At 38.6% G+C, this 15,199-nt stretch overlaps 1 protein-coding gene across 3 annotated transcripts in view; it reads left to right on the top strand.

The window, feature by feature from the left end:
* The window catches only part of C11H16orf70 (chromosome 11 C16orf70 homolog), a 35,029-nt gene that overhangs the window by 17,739 nt on the left and 2,091 nt on the right, over nt 1-15,199 (top strand). For 2 of the 3 annotated variants that reach the window (XR_005258332.1, XM_038148583.1), the window contains 10 exons: nt 1,083-1,177; nt 3,665-3,762; nt 5,361-5,473; nt 7,470-7,603; nt 8,212-8,295; nt 8,973-9,055; nt 9,746-9,789; nt 11,742-11,785; nt 13,148-13,206; nt 14,741-14,813. Coding sequence is in view for 1 of the 3 variants with exons in the window: in XM_038148583.1 (XP_038004511.1) it covers nt 1,083-1,177; nt 3,665-3,762; nt 5,361-5,473; nt 7,470-7,603; nt 8,212-8,295; nt 8,973-9,055; nt 9,746-9,789; nt 11,742-11,785; nt 13,148-13,206; nt 14,741-14,813 (827 nt within the window). In the remaining 2 variants the exon portion in view is untranslated. Of the gene's footprint in view, nt 1-1,082; nt 1,178-3,664; nt 3,763-5,360; nt 5,474-7,469; nt 7,604-8,211; nt 8,296-8,972; nt 9,056-9,745; nt 9,790-11,741; nt 11,786-13,147; nt 13,207-14,005; nt 14,102-14,740; nt 14,814-15,199 lie in introns of all 3 variants that reach the window. The other variant, XR_005258333.1, reaches the window with a different exon arrangement.

Below are 15,199 nucleotides of genomic sequence, written 5' to 3'. Positions count from 1 at the left end.
GAGGGAATAAAATATTTTTTTATATGCATTTTCTCTCTGTGCTATGTCATTTTAAATATAACACTGTAAGAAAAAAGGGAATATTGAGCCTTTGGTATTCCTTTGGTAAAGTGGAAGAAAGCAGCTTCTCTTTTAGAGGGTTTCTTTATTGTTTTAAGCCTCTGGTGTTTTCAAGCTGTCAGATCCTGTGTGTTACTAGAACACTCTGTTCCCCCAGTGGCTACTGGGCACAGGTTGAAGTTTGTAGAATCAATCCTAAAACAGTTCCCAAGCTCTCAGTCTTCTGGGATTGTTTTTTAATCTTTCCAGAGTCTCAGAAAACAGTGTGTCTTGTTAGAGTAAGTGCTGGGATGACATTTATTGTTTTCGTAGTTGATGTTGTGCAATTGATTGCAATGAATCAGGACATCTCGTGATGTGGTGACAGCTGGAAGTCTGTGCGTGCTCTAATTTATTGGTGCTCTTTGTGGGAGCTGACTGGTTGGCTGCTGTTTCTGGTGATGCTATTTTTAATTATCATTGTAAATGGCCTAGGACCTGTGTGTCTGAAGCATTTCCTCCTTGGGCCGTGTCAGTGTTACTCGGGAACGCACAGACTGGGGCATGGGAGCTCCTCTTGGAAGGAGAAGTGGAAGTGCAGGTTGCAGGGTGAGCTCTCCTTTGAACTCCCCATGTGTGAAAGAGGAAATTATCAGTGTTCTGTGCACATCTCTCTCAAAGCCTTTCTGGTTAATACTGTACAATGTTTTACATAACAATGAACAGAATTGTTTTGTATCAATAGTGGCTATTTAAACTGCTTTAGAGATATTAAGGTATAATTGATTGTGTCATGTTGTATAATTGTATTGTTGGGGGTAGGTTAGTGCCTGCAGGCTTGCAGAGGCAACTGCAATGAATTTCTCTTATTGCTGTATATTCACTGCATGAAATTAAAAGCAAAGCTGTTATGGTCTGGTGTAATTGTGCACTAAATCCTCCTGCATTCTGAGATTCATTGAGGTGATGAAGGTGCTGTTAGATATGAACTGGAGAATTCTTAGATTATTTTGGTAACTCTGTTTTTACTTTTTCCCTTCTAGTGTATAACTCAGCTGAGCAACTCTTTCACCTCAATTTCAGAGGACTGTCATTTTCTTTTCAGTTGGACTCCTGGACTGAAACCCCGAAGTACGAGGTCAGCAATCATTCTTAGTTAATGGATGGTCTTTTTGCCTCTATGGTACTTGCAAAGTATCGCTTACATTGTGTCTTGCTGTCTTTTGCAAACAAAAGAAACCAGTAATTTGGAAGGAGTTGAACTCCTGTTGTGTTCTTATTAATGCTGTGTAACCATCTCAAAGTTAAAAATTTACTTCCTGTTGACAAAAGGCGTGTGATTTGGGGTTTTGCTTGCATCATGAACTGGGACTAGCAATTCTGTTGGTGAAAGGAGTCTTCTAAAAATATGAGTGCTGTCTGTGCAAATACATAAATATTAAGCAATCTACTGGGAGGCTGTTCTTTTATCAGATATTTTTGAATCTCACTGAAGTGATTATGCAACTAAAGTAGGATAGACTTCATAAAATACATTTTCATCTTAAGTGTCCTTCAGTATGAGTGCTTCTAGCAAGCCAAATGAATGAGTTTTATTCATAATGCCTGTTTGCATATTCACCAAATGTTTGGATGAGTTACTGAATAATTAAATGCATTACTGCATTCTCTGAAATCTTTGGAAATTCCCGTCTAAAGTGGAAACAAGATCAGGTCCTGTGTGATTTCCTTCTGTACTAATGAAAATGTATGTGTACCTTGTTTTGTGTGAAGATGGAAATGCTCTCAGCTGTATAATCTGCATTGACCAGTTAAAAAGCATTAAAATAAAGGAGCATATGAAGAGCCAAAACAAAGAAGAAATCGGCCAACGTGATGACACATGTTCTTTGTCACAGCTTCGTGCTTTAGTGGTTGTGGTTGACATGTCACAGGGGTAACCAGGGGAAGTTATTGTTCAGCAGTTGTGAAGGTCAGTCGGGTTTCAGATTGGAAGGCGAATAGAAACCTAATAAGGCAAACAAAAAGAATGCCCCCACAAAGAGTAGTTTCTTTTCATGCAAGAGTTCCCAGGGCATTGATGAATGAAATAGCCAAACTACTGAGGAAGCAAATTGTTTGACGAAAGATTTGAAAAGATCATAAAGTATCTCAAGTTGGAAGGAACCTGTAGGGGCATCATTGAGACCAGCTCCCTCCTCCTTGCAGGAGCTCCTTTTAGGTAGTCCTAAAAGATGTTAAAAAGATGTTTAAAATCAAACTGATAGAACAGTTGAGAAGGTAATTTTGCATTCTCTAAGTGTCTCTTTCAGTTGTTCTAGTGAGGTTAGTAAAGTCTTCTTTGTGAAGAGTGTAATGCCAAAGTCTCCTCAGGAACAGGTAGAAGTAGGATTGTTTTGAAAACAGAGTAGTATGAAACAGTCCACAAGGAAGACAAGTCTTTGTGGAAATTTTTAGAGAGGAGCACTAGAAAAGATTGCAGAGTGAAGTCAAATTTGAATCTGTCAAAATCTGTCGAGTTCAGGGAAGATTGTATAGGAATGCTAAGCTACTTAGCAAAGCAGTGTAATCTTCTGCTTATGGAAATGGAAAAACTATGGAGAAAACTTAGGAGTTTATTGTATAGCTTGAAACAAGCTGCAAGTGAGGAGAACATGAAAACCTTTGCTCACTTCAGTAATCTGAAGTCTGACTACTTTAAGAAGCAAAAGGTGTTAATGTTGTAGGCAAATTCAGGATGAGAATTGAAATTGGGACATCTCTAGATTTGCTAAGTAGCAGAGGTTCCCTTCTTAATACCTACAGCAGTGAAAGTTATTGTTCTAGGTTAACTTTTTTCCTAAGACTTTTTTGTGTGTGTGTTTACCTTATATGATGCCTGCTAATGTAGACCAGTAGTTTGCATATTGTGCATCTTGTTTTTGTTGACTGCTTGTGACAAAGATAGGGTTTTTTCTGTCTGGTGACAGAAAAAGCAAAGTATGTTATTGGTCTTGAATGTCCTGTCACATTCAGAATTGAAATAAATTCCTTCTCCTAGTGCAGTAAGGGTCAATCTGACTTCCTTAGCATGCCTTCTATTTGATGAGAGCACTCAAATCCCTGTCAAAACAGTATGTGTAAGAACGGGGTGATAAGGAGAGCGGAAAATCTATTTAACGAACAAGTTTCTGTTCATCAGATAAGGCATCTTGGAAACCAGCAAAAATGTTAAAAGGCAGAAATTAATGCAGTGGGAGACAAAAAAGGGAAGTTTTCCTATAAGACAGATGATTTCTGTGACCTTAAATACATTGTATCAGTACAAATACTTGGAAATTGCTAGCTGCTCATGATCAAACCAAGGAAAAACGTGAATTCTCAGTTCACACAGGGGCTAATTGTCAGACTAAGGGCATCTTTTCATGAATAAACATGCTGAGTGTTCCACCCCAGCTCAGGAATCAGGAGTGGTGGAATAGAAACACCACCTAGAAGGTTGGGTTTTCTGTTATTTTGTCCCCTTGTCTTTTCCTGGAGACTTGCTAGAATTGGTAAGCATATAGAACATCTCTAAAGCAATTTCTGACCTTAAGCTGAAGTGTTTGCTGTGTTGTGTAACAGGAGTGATTTTGTGTTTCCCCAGCCTAACTTTGCCCATGGTCTGGCCTCTCTGCAAATTCCGCACGGCGCGACTGTGAAACGCATGTACATCTACAACGGAAACAGTCTGCAGGATACCAAGTATGTGCAGCTGCTCCTGCTCTTTCTGTCATTTATTCAGTGCTTTGCCATTGCTAAATATAATACTATGGTTTTTTTAGTTCACTTTGGGTCTTCTATTAATTTGATAATGTGCAGAATGCCTTTAGATACCAGCCTCAGTTAGATTTCTGTAGGTGTTGTCCTCGGCTCTTATAATCAAATGTTGGTTTGATTTATGTTGCTGTAAAATGAGCTTGGTTCAGCTGTAGTGGGCAAGTTCAGTTGACCTGAAAATGAATTAAAGTAGGGAACATTGTGAATTTAGTAACACCATGTCAAGGCTGTTCTTCCTCTAGATTTTGTTCGTGCTGATGACCTCTTCTTAAGCAAATCACACTTGGTGTAGGCAGTCTGTAAACTTGTAGGATATTGGTAATATGTGTGTCATGGCAGGGCCCTATCAAGGGTCTTAAACTCTCTTGCTAAACAAAACTAATAAAATATGCCATATATATAATCTGCCATATGTTCCATGTATTTGCAGATACCTGACTGAGCTTATTGTCTTAAAGGCCAGGCTGGGTGGGGCTTTGAGCAACCTGGCCTGGTGGAAGGAGTCTCTGCCCACGGCAGAGGGGCTGGAATTAGGTGTTCTTTAAGGTCCCTTCCAACCCAAACCATTCTAGGATTCTGAGATACCTAATCTTAGAAATACCCAAAGTGATAAGAGGGCATTTTTTTCAGAGACAGTTGAGTTTTAAAGCCAGGAGATAAGCACATCCTTGAATTACTGCTCAGAAGGGAGGAAGCTTAGTTTATGCAGACATTGTCTCCTAATTAGAAATAAGTGCACCTGAGAAAAGTGCTATTGTCTGTGCCCATCTGTGACTTGGTGAGCTTTAGAGAAAGCACTGATTGTTGCATGGGGCTCTGCTGTGTGTGTGAGGGAGAGTTCAAAGCCCAACTTTCAGCTTGTCATTCACCCAGAGGAGGAATGTAAGAACAGGGAAATTTAGGGAGCATATACAAGCTGGCACACAGAAAATGTGCCTTTCCATTAAAAATATCTCACTTGGGACTGTGATTATTTTCAAAAATAATATTGGTCTTGAATTAAATTGAGAACTTCCCTAGTAAAGCAGCACAGTTGCCTTGGTGTACCTGCACAAACTGATTTCATGTTCTGGCTAGGAAGTACCTTCCCAAGAGCAGTGAGAGCATCACAGAGAAAGCTCTTCTGCTGCTTTTGGGTGATATGCCTAGTTCAAGGATTTAGTTAGCTCTAAAAACTCTACAGCTTTATTCCCCTGAGAGAAATCTGAGCTGACATTTCCTCATAGGCAATATCCAAAGGCTAGGTACAGTTTCTATAGTTCCTTAACTCCTGGAGTCTTTGAAACATGCTGATTTTTTTCATTAACAGTAAAGATCTTGCATTTGAGTGCTTTCTTGTTCCTCTTCCTTTTTCCCCACACTTTCTGATCCTTCTGTTTAATACAACTTTTAATCTTCAGTCTCAGTTACATGCAGCTTTGTCAAAATTAATGTGCTCTGTTCCAGTGAACTGGTACCAGCTTGTTCCAGGAAAATTTGAAGGTGAAGCAAATCCTCTGCACATTTTGTTTGATTGTTTTCAGGGCTCCCTTGATGCCTCTCAGCTGTTTCCTTGGGAATGTGTATGCTGAGAATGTCGATGTTCTGCGAGATGGAACTGGACCCTCAGGTTTACGGCTTCGCCTACTCACTGCAGGTATTGGAGACAGAACATTGCACTGATTGTTCCCCTCAGGAAAAGGGTAAACTGTGTAAATTAAGCACAGGTTTTTTGTGATGATTTAGTAAGTGATTTCAAAGTGTTCTATCTACCTTATTTTGAATTATTGGAAACAAAACCCAGTTAAATCCTTTTGAAGATGAACCTGCTTAATGCTGCGTTTTCCTGACCCTGGAGAAATAACTGGGAACTGGAGCCCTCACATGTTCCAAGTCCTTAGAATATGTTTGCAGAAATGGAATTTGTCTCCAGATGTATGTAGAAGAAAACAGATCACTATTCTCAGTACCTCACTAAAAAAACCCATGACAAACCAAGAAACCTTGTGTATGTGTGCATTTTCTGATGTTCCAGGGAGCTGTATAGCGTTGATATTTTTGTGATTAAATCTGGAAGGCTTTTAAAAATGCTGGCAAGTGACTACATTAATGCTGCAGCATTAAACTGCACTTCCCGTTGAGTTCTGTTTTCATTTACTGTAGGAGACAGTGGTGAAAGTGAAGAGAGGCTGATGAGTCTCTCTTTTTTTATGTGCTTTCAGAGATGGAAGGGTGCTTAGAAATTAGGGCAAGATGTAACAGCTGCAAAGGAGTCTAGTTCATTTACCATAACTTGAGACTTGACAATGCTTTTAAGAAAAACAATTTTTAACAATTTTCATTAGGAGGCTCAGCTTTTCACCTGTCCTGATTGCTAGCTCTATGTATACTGAGGAAACATTTGGAATACACTCACAATATGCAAAAGTTGAAAAAAGGAAATTCTAGATTAAGAATAAAAAATTGCGAATAAAAATGGAGCAGATATTTTCAACCTACTTTGCTTTTCTTATTACACAGGAAGATAAGGTAGAGCTGTCTAGTGCAGAGAACATACATCTTCATGTACTGGGAAGGAGTTAGCTATAGCATCATTATTATGTAAATGATTTGGAGAAATTGGACACTTATAGTGTCAAGTTTTGTTAAAAATGTGTATGCATGCCATTTAAGGGAAATGTTGTCAATGAGTAAAATAATTATTAAAATATCACTGATGTTCAGACAAACCTACAGAGAGGCAATCTGAACATGTGCTGTTCTTATCTTGCAAAGTTTGTAGAAACTCTTGTAAAACATATTGCACAGTTATTCTAGCTCAAGTTTCTCTGCCTATGTATTAATTTGAAGTTACTGTTGCTTAAGAAATCAAGGATGACTGAATTGGATTTTTGTGATTTATTTTAGTGGGTAACTAGCTACATAAATAATGCATAGTGAGGAAAGCTAAGTGTGTATTTAGAGCACGTCCTGTGTTTTGCAGTAACTGCTGCATATGTGTACTTGCATTCTTGTAAATGTAAGATGCTGCATTTCTGAAAGCAAGTGGGCTCACAAACTGCAACATCTTTCCATTTCCTAACATCTGGTAACGTTTGTCAGCAATTCATCTGTGTAATGGCTGTTCAATAAGATCCTCTTTAACTTTGCACAGGGATGTACTTGCTATTGATTTAGTAAGTTTTGGGAATCTTGAGTAAAGAATGTGTGTTTTGTGATATAGTTAATGTGGATGAGGGATTTCACTTCATGCACGTGACGTTTTTAGCTGGAGATTAATCTCTAGCTGCTAAAGTAGAATATTCTAGGGATAGAAATAATTCCTGGTGTTTACTGCTAATAGCCAGCTGATCAAATTGAGATGGACTGGGAAACCAAGTCATGTCCATGTGAATGGCACGGAAGTGAAGGTAGTATGGCTGAAGTTGGAGATGGAAATGGGGAGCCATGCAACAATCAGCACATGCGCCGCTCTGATAAGAAACGTTTACACTGTTGCAAAGTAAATGGTTAAATTTAGTTTGGCACTGTTGTCTGAGGAGTGCAGCTGTTTGATTTGTGATAAATAAAGGAATGCTAACCTTTTGGTGTTGATTTAGTGATGTATTCTGTGATCAGGAAGGATGCATGTAGAGTTGTTTTCCGTTCCTCAGGCTGTGGCCCAGGTGTTTTAGCTGATGCCAAGATGCGGGTATTTGAGCGCTGCGTGTACTTCGGTGACTCCTGCCAGGATGTGCTCAGCACCTTGGGCTCTCCACACAAAGTCTTCTACAAGTCTGAAGACAAGGTGAGGGAATTCATTCAGGCACAGACTTTGTTCATTGGTATCCCAGTCTCATCATAGTGCTTGTGTTTGGCAAGCTCAGTGAAGTTGAACTGCCACGTAGCACAAATTACAAGTGCTCAACGTATTACTTGACATGATAGACCAGGCTGAACCATTATGTAATAGGGTTTAAGCTTTTTTAAAATCTAAATTGATGCAAATCTCTTTAAATTTATTTTAAAAATCAAATTGTGTAATGTTAATTGGTTTAAGAATTATTACAAATGGGAGTGCTTTTGTATCCCAGATGTGCCTTAGCAAGTGTGTGCTGCCTATTTTTTTTCCACTTATGGTGTATGTAAAATAACCTCAGCATATACTTTGATATTTTCCTAATGTTTTTACGCAGCATAATGTAAGTAAGTCTTTTAATGATGATAACTGAAAAAGCTGATGTGTCACTGTGCTGCTGCAAGCAGGTGATGGTCCTGTCATGAAGCACAGTATCTTCCTTAGTTGAACAAAGGCTTCAAATGAGATTATAACAATTTGTTTGAATGTAGAATTGTTATTAAAGGCATTCATCTTTAAGCATTATTGAATGCATCTGAAAAGTGTATTTCTTGCAGATGAAAATCCATTCGCCCTCGCCCCATAAGCAGGTCCCATCAAAGTGCAATGACTACTTCTTCAATTATTTCACACTTGGAGTGGTGAGTGGAAAGCTTCCCTAAACAATTCATGTAAACTTTTGATTTAGTTACACAGCAGTCCTTTCAGGAGGCGAGAGGCTGCAAAACTCTTGATTGCTGCCTTAGGAATCTCTGGATATGAAAAGCTACACTTGACTTTCCTTTAACGCTTACAAATTTAATCAGCATTTTATCTCCACCAGTGGATGGAGGGCTCTTTGCACTTTGGCAGCCTCTTAGGTTTTCTCCTTTTCCTGTAGTACCTGATGTATACGGAACTAGTTCTTGTTCCTGAGATCCATGCCCCTGTCCCACAGAGCTGAGGCGAGTGTGCCATAGCATCAGTTGTGAAAGCTTGCTGAGCTGTGGAGTGTAGTTAAATCTTCATGTTCCTTCTTGCAGCTGTTTTGCTTTAGTTTACATTGCTGAAAATAATATGCAGAAAAACAGGACCTCCTTAGAAAACTTGCCAACATTAGCAAATGAAGCTGCAGTTGTGATTGAGTGCTGGAGGAAATGTGTTATTTGAATTTACAAATAGTCTTATTTTCAAATACTACTTTTCATAATTTGATTCAGTTTCAGTGAGATAAATGTATGTCACTCTACGCAGGGGCTATTTTAAGTAATCTCAGGTTAGTGTAGGGAGCTCTACCTTCCTACCCAAATTGCTTCATCTTGTTTTTTGTCTTCAACAGGATATTCTCTTTGATGCAAACACTCACAAGGTGAAGAAATTTGTCCTGCATACAAATTATCCTGGTCATTACAACTTTAACATGTGAGTGTACAGAACTCATCTATTAAAGAGTACATTAAATCAAGTGAAAAGGAAATCTTATGTTCTCTTTATAGAATTACATTATATTTTCGTAAGTCTCTTTGGTGTATCTGGTAACCTGTGGAGGTTGCAGACATCATTAGTAACATTTTTTAGTAGTATTTTCTTTTTACTTTTAAATGCCTTTGTATATACTGGCAAGTATGTTTTAAATGTCTTACCATTTTCTGGGAGCTACATGGCTACTTTCTTCCTAATGTGATTTCAGTTAGTGATTTAAAAATCTCATCTTCTGAACATGTTTTCAATATTTTCTAAGTGTAAACTCTTTAGAGGAGGAGTATGAGTTAGTGATTGGATGTCTGATTAAAGCAGTTAGTGACAGAGAAATCTATAGTGCTGTTTCATAACTAATTATTTCTCTATCCACTCTGTGTAACAGTAGAGTAATTGATGCTGAAGGACTTCTTGTGTCCTCTAAAGAATTGTATTAGAACATTCCCAGGCTGCTGCCTTTTTTGATGTAGAAAATCTAACTGAGAACTTAATCTGCTATCATAGATCCTTACTTTCATTTTATTATTGATATGACTTCTTATGAAAAGGATTATTAACAGCTGTAAGTCTGTGGCTGTGCAGTTTATCTTGGCTTCTCTGTTCTCTGATGGCTTTATGATTTGCACTTTCTAGTTACCATCGCTGTGAATTCAAGATTCCACTCGTCATTAAGAGAGGTGAGCATTTCCCTGCTGTCCTGCTGCAGGGGGCACAGAATGCTCCAAGGGGAGCTGGGAGCGGTCTCTAATTGTCCTTCATTATCAGAGGATGCTAACAGTGACAGTCATTGAGACAGAGAAGAAGTTTTGGGATTAGATTTCTATTTAAGTGGAAAAGACACTTAAGGGCAAGGTAGCAGTTCTCTGATTTTACTTACACTACCTCTTCCCTTATTTGGATCATGCAAATATTTAGCTGCTTATTTGGATCATCAAATATTTAGCTGCAACATCACAATATCCTGTAATGCTGCTGCTCTGCTAAAATCAATTACCCTGTACCTGGAGGCTCTAAATCTGATTGTAAGGCAGTGTTACTCTGAGCTCATCTGTCCAGTCCACTGGTATTTAATATAATCTGGTTTATCTGGGAATGAAAATAAACATCCAGGTACACTGGCTCTGTGTATGTCTGTTTGTGTTCACCTGAAAATCTCTACTTGAAAAAAGAAATCTGTAATCAGTAGTGCTGATTTGGCAAGGTACTAAGATATTCCCAGCTCTGTACAGTAACTAATCTCAGCAAAGTAGGGGAACCCTGTCTGAAGATCACAGTGATTGAAGTAGACTTCTTCAATATGAACAAAAATGTGTACTGGGAAGGTATTTGGATTATCCAGGGAATGCCAGATGCTGCCTAGGTTTTGGCCAGGGAAGTTTTCCTCATTCTGATTGGTATTTACTGCAAGCATTTTGCTTGCTGTGTGAAGTGCAATCCTCCTGTGGCTGTCACAGCAGTTTGAGCATATGGAGGATTAAAAACCTGGACAAACAATGTTTGTGTATGCAGGCTTACATGAAAGTTAATTTGTACTTCAGCCAAGAGAATGAGCATGAAAATCTTCACTTCTAAAATTATTTCCCCTTAGGTTTTTGTACTTCAAAGCATTAATTTGGGATTAATTTTATTTACTTCAAGTAGCATTATGAATTTATTCTTAATGTCTCTATTTTTTTGTTTATTTGGCATTTCTAACCGGCTTTTCTGGCCTCTAGCTTATGCCCAGGACATGCAACAAGTTGTGAACAGATGTTATTACAGTTTTGAAGAGCCCATCTTCTTCCCTCTGGTGGCAACTGCCTGATACAGTTTTATTAGTTCCCTTTTGTACTTCAAGTTCAGATGATAAATTAAGAGCCAGAGTTCAAGTTGCACAGACACTGAACTCTCAGCATAAAGAGAGCATGTTTAGAGAGGGAAAATACAGAGGAGCAAATGGTCTTTAACTTGACTGAAAGCTCTGTTTGACATTTTAATGTCTAGGTCCATTCCCACTGCTTTGGGAACAAGCTTTCAGTATTTAGGAGTACCCAAATATATGTATGTAAGATATGTATGACAGTACTTGAAACCACCAGCAAAGAGTTTATGTTTAAAGGCTGTAATTGTAAATGCAATGCTGTCCTTTTATTTTTTAATAGGTGGGCTGTGATTCCCAAGCTCTCTGCCATCTTTATTGTGGAAGAGTAATGTTTTCACTGATCTTAGGCCTGCCAGCTCCTGAGTCTCCAGATGTCACTTTTAGCCAGCTTTCCCTCCAAGTGCAGTGGAGTGTTTTGGAATTAATGAGTGGCACGTCATGTTACCTCCTGGAGTGGCTGTTAGCTTAGTGCAAAGAGATGGAGTTTCTTCTACAGTGGTGTTCTTCCATCTAAGATTAAGATTATAAAACCTTAAGATTCAAAGTTGGGACTTGCTGTAAATAGGGAGGTTTGCTTTATCACCTTACCTGGCATTTAGTCAGTGTTACTGACAATTCTGATGGCTAGTGAATGCTGATAAATTTATATATGACCTGATCTAAAGCTCCTGTGTCTCCTGCTATCTGAATTAACATGCCAAAATAAAGGGTTGTGTAGGGGACTGTTCAAGCTTAAGCTATAAAAGCTTTTCTGTTCTTGTTTCATAGATAGTGCTGATTCACAGACAGAAACATGTACAACATACAGCAAGGTAAGCCTGTGCAGATCTGAGTGTTTTTCTGATTTTCTTAAACCATCTAGATGATTCATGCCAACTTTACAACACACTTCAAAGAAATTACAGCAGTGGTATCATGCTGTTTTAAAATGGAGTAGTAGAAGGCCAAAAGTTAGTGTGTATCTTGTGTTTTAAATATTTTGATATGTTAAATGGTTGAATTCATTCTTAATAGCACTCTTCAAGTAAACTAAATTACTACATTATGGCATAGCTTGCATTTTAACACAGCTGCAGGTAGAAATAGTGAAATAAGTGGTAGGGGAAAACAACAGCAGTGGTGGCTGAATGCTAGCTGGAGACATGTTCCTAAACAAAATTCTCACAGAGCTATTGTACTAAGCATAGCTCTTGAAGACCTGGACTGTTTAACTGGAGAGTCCAGTGCCCTTACAGGTTCTTCTGAAGGGCACCAGTAATGGGATGTTTCTTAGGCAGCAGCCTTTCAAAAATGTCACTGCCAGTGTGACATCTCCTGATGACAGCAGGCTTCTTGAAGACTCCACAGCCTTGCCACCTCAATGAACTTCCCAGCTGGGCAGTTGCTGCTGCATATTTGACAGCTGCATTAAGTTGAAAAACTTCTCAAAAACTGTTCATCGATGTCTCTGCAGTCAGCATTCAGCCAGGGTCACTGCTGCTCTCTTGGTTCCTGGGGTGCCAAATGAAGGCTTTCCTTGGTGAATTTTGGGTCCCATACTGGGAAGAAAAATGGGAGTCAGCAATCTGGAAGATGCCATTCTATGTTTTTTGATTTGAATTAACTTACTCCCTTCAGTGCTTTGACTTTGTTCAGTCTTGTGTGTGAAACTGCAGCTTCTTGGGGTCCGGTTCAAGTGAGGAAAACTGTAGGACACTTCCCAGTCATTAAATAGTGCAGCTTTCCTCTTCTCCAATATTGTTGGTTAAATCAAGGAAAGACTTTTGGGAGAGGTAGCAGTGGGGCTATTTTTCCTCTCTGCAAAGGTATGTAAGAGGATAATTTGTTGAAGTTTCCCACAGCTGCTTTGCTCTCTGAGGTGCCCCTAAAATGCCACAAGACTTTCCAGCAACATTTTATCCATAAGACCAATAGAAATTGTAATATTAATAATTCTAATTCCAAACTATTTTTAGACAAAAATGAGAATATCACTTAAAGAATTTACTAGCCCTAGCAGTGGATAGTTCCATTACTGAATATAGCTCCAGCTGAAAAATACATCTGTAAATACAACCTCAGGTTTGTTCAACAAATAGGTTTGTCACTAACAAATGTGCATGGCACTCTTCCTAGATAAAAGGAAGAGTTTTCTTGTGCCTTGTTTTAACACAAATTCATTGATGTATTTACAGTGGGACAGTATTCAGGATCTACTGGGGCACCCTGTAGAGAAGCCAGTGGTACTTCACAGGTAAAAATCTCTCTTTATTTTACTTGGCAAGGATTGGGTTGACAACAGAGGGTGAGGAAGAGTGTTTATGGCACTGGTTACTTTTGTATGGCTTTGCTGGTTAAAGTTTCAGGGCTTTTTTTGGCCACTAACAAGATGAGATAGCTGCTCTCAGAGGAAATAAAATGACATGCTGAGTGAAAGCATTTCCAAAATTCCTTGAAATGCAAAACCCAAAGAAGATCTCAGAGAAAACAATGCATTGGAAAGTCTTTCTTTTTGAGTAATAAATAGTGTAGAGTTTTTATACTTTTTAAAAGTATTTCAATAACATAATATAGCACAGTGTATATGCACATGATAACATATACCACAGCAGCCTGTCTGAAGAAGCCTGTTTTTTATGAACATATGTGGTTCTACAATTCCTTTGGGCTGACTGAAGATAGAATAGCCTTTAATTTGCTGTGTTTCTGCAGGCATTGAGGTGGATACTGGGTTAAATGGGCATTATCTGTTTGCAGTTATCATTTTATGATGTGAAACCATGATTTTTATCTCAGGACAAGTGTAAGTGATGGGTACTGTGCAAATACCACAGCAATTGCAGATAAATTAATGTATTTTTATCAGACTTTCACATGATTTTGACTTTGATTTTTTTTCTTTTTTCCCCCCCTTAATCACTGTGCCCCTTGTTCCCCTTTGCTCCTGTGTTATGGCAGTGAGATGATTAGAGCAGAAGCCTTGTGATTGAAGTAAAGCTAAGGTGAAATAGTGATGACATAGAGCCCTTCTATTTCTTCCATCTGTGTTGTAGAGAGTAGTTCAACCAGAGAGCGCTTTACTGAGCACATCTCAAATGGCTCAGACATGCAATTTGAAAAACTGACCAGTTTACAAGAAAGGACAAAAGGTAAATATTCATTAGGGGGTTTTTTGGCTGTAATCTCAAATTCATTGCAGTCAACAGAAATTGCCAATGTACAATCCAAAAATACCAGAAATAACTGGAAGAAAGTGGTATATAGATCTTGAAAAATACTGTTTAATAAAACTTGGATTATTCTATTTCAGCATCATATAGGTTAATCTTCTTGACATGCTAAATCCAGTTGATAAATAGGCAGTATCTGGTTAATATAAATAATAGACTATATATAGTAAACATATATGGTAGTGGTTGAGACACAAAGGGAAAGATCCTGCACAGAAATAATGTTTAGAAACATGGTGCTTTTCCTGTGTATCTGGGGTTTTTTTAGGGTTCTTCCTCTTCAAGTTAAGTGCAGGAGAGTTTTCCTGTAGAGGTCACTAGTGGGTTTTTTTTCACTTTATCCCCAAGTGTTATTAATGGCTCTGTGGCATCAAACAGAGTTTCCTTTGGCTCGCTTAGAGTCTAGCAATGGTGTTGCATAATGCAGAGGTACTTTCTTCTGATGAAAGCCATGATAAAGATGAATTCACCTTATGTTGCTGAGTAGTTATTCCTCCTTAAGATGTTCCTGATCCTCAGATACCCATTTTAAAAATTTTTCCCCTCTTTTCTGTTCAGGTCATCATCTCCAAACAACACTAACCCATTTGGGTCAACCTTTTGCTTTGGACTGCAGCGAATGATCTTTGAGGTTAGGAAAAAACCCTTTTACTTTTGTCTGAGCATGGGAAGATGAGTTTGCTATTACTATGAGTGGCTTCTTACTCCTATTGCATTAAAAGCCAGTGCTTGGGAGTGGTATAATTTTAGTGCCTGTTAGCAGAGGGATCTTTGCAACCTCTTCTCTGAGGTTGTACATTTGTATGTTAAAGCTGAAACTTCAAGTTTGTCACCTGGAACTCGTGCTAGCAGGAGATACATTCACATGGCTGGTTGGAGCAGATGGTGTTGTGTCATGGAAATCTGAGAGACTGTTTTTTGGAACTAGCCAAGAGCTTGTTGTTGGGATTTCTTTCTTCAGGCAGATCACTTCTGTATTCACCATTTTAATACTTCTGATTTTCTGTTTATTGAAGC

This window comes from Motacilla alba, chromosome 11 (assembly GCF_015832195.1).
Source record: "Motacilla alba alba isolate MOTALB_02 chromosome 11, Motacilla_alba_V1.0_pri, whole genome shotgun sequence".
In the NCBI taxonomy this organism is placed as follows: Eukaryota; Metazoa; Chordata; class Aves; order Passeriformes; family Motacillidae; genus Motacilla; species Motacilla alba.
The sequence above is the reverse complement of the archived record's forward strand: the minus strand, read 5'-3'. Positions and strand labels throughout refer to the sequence as shown.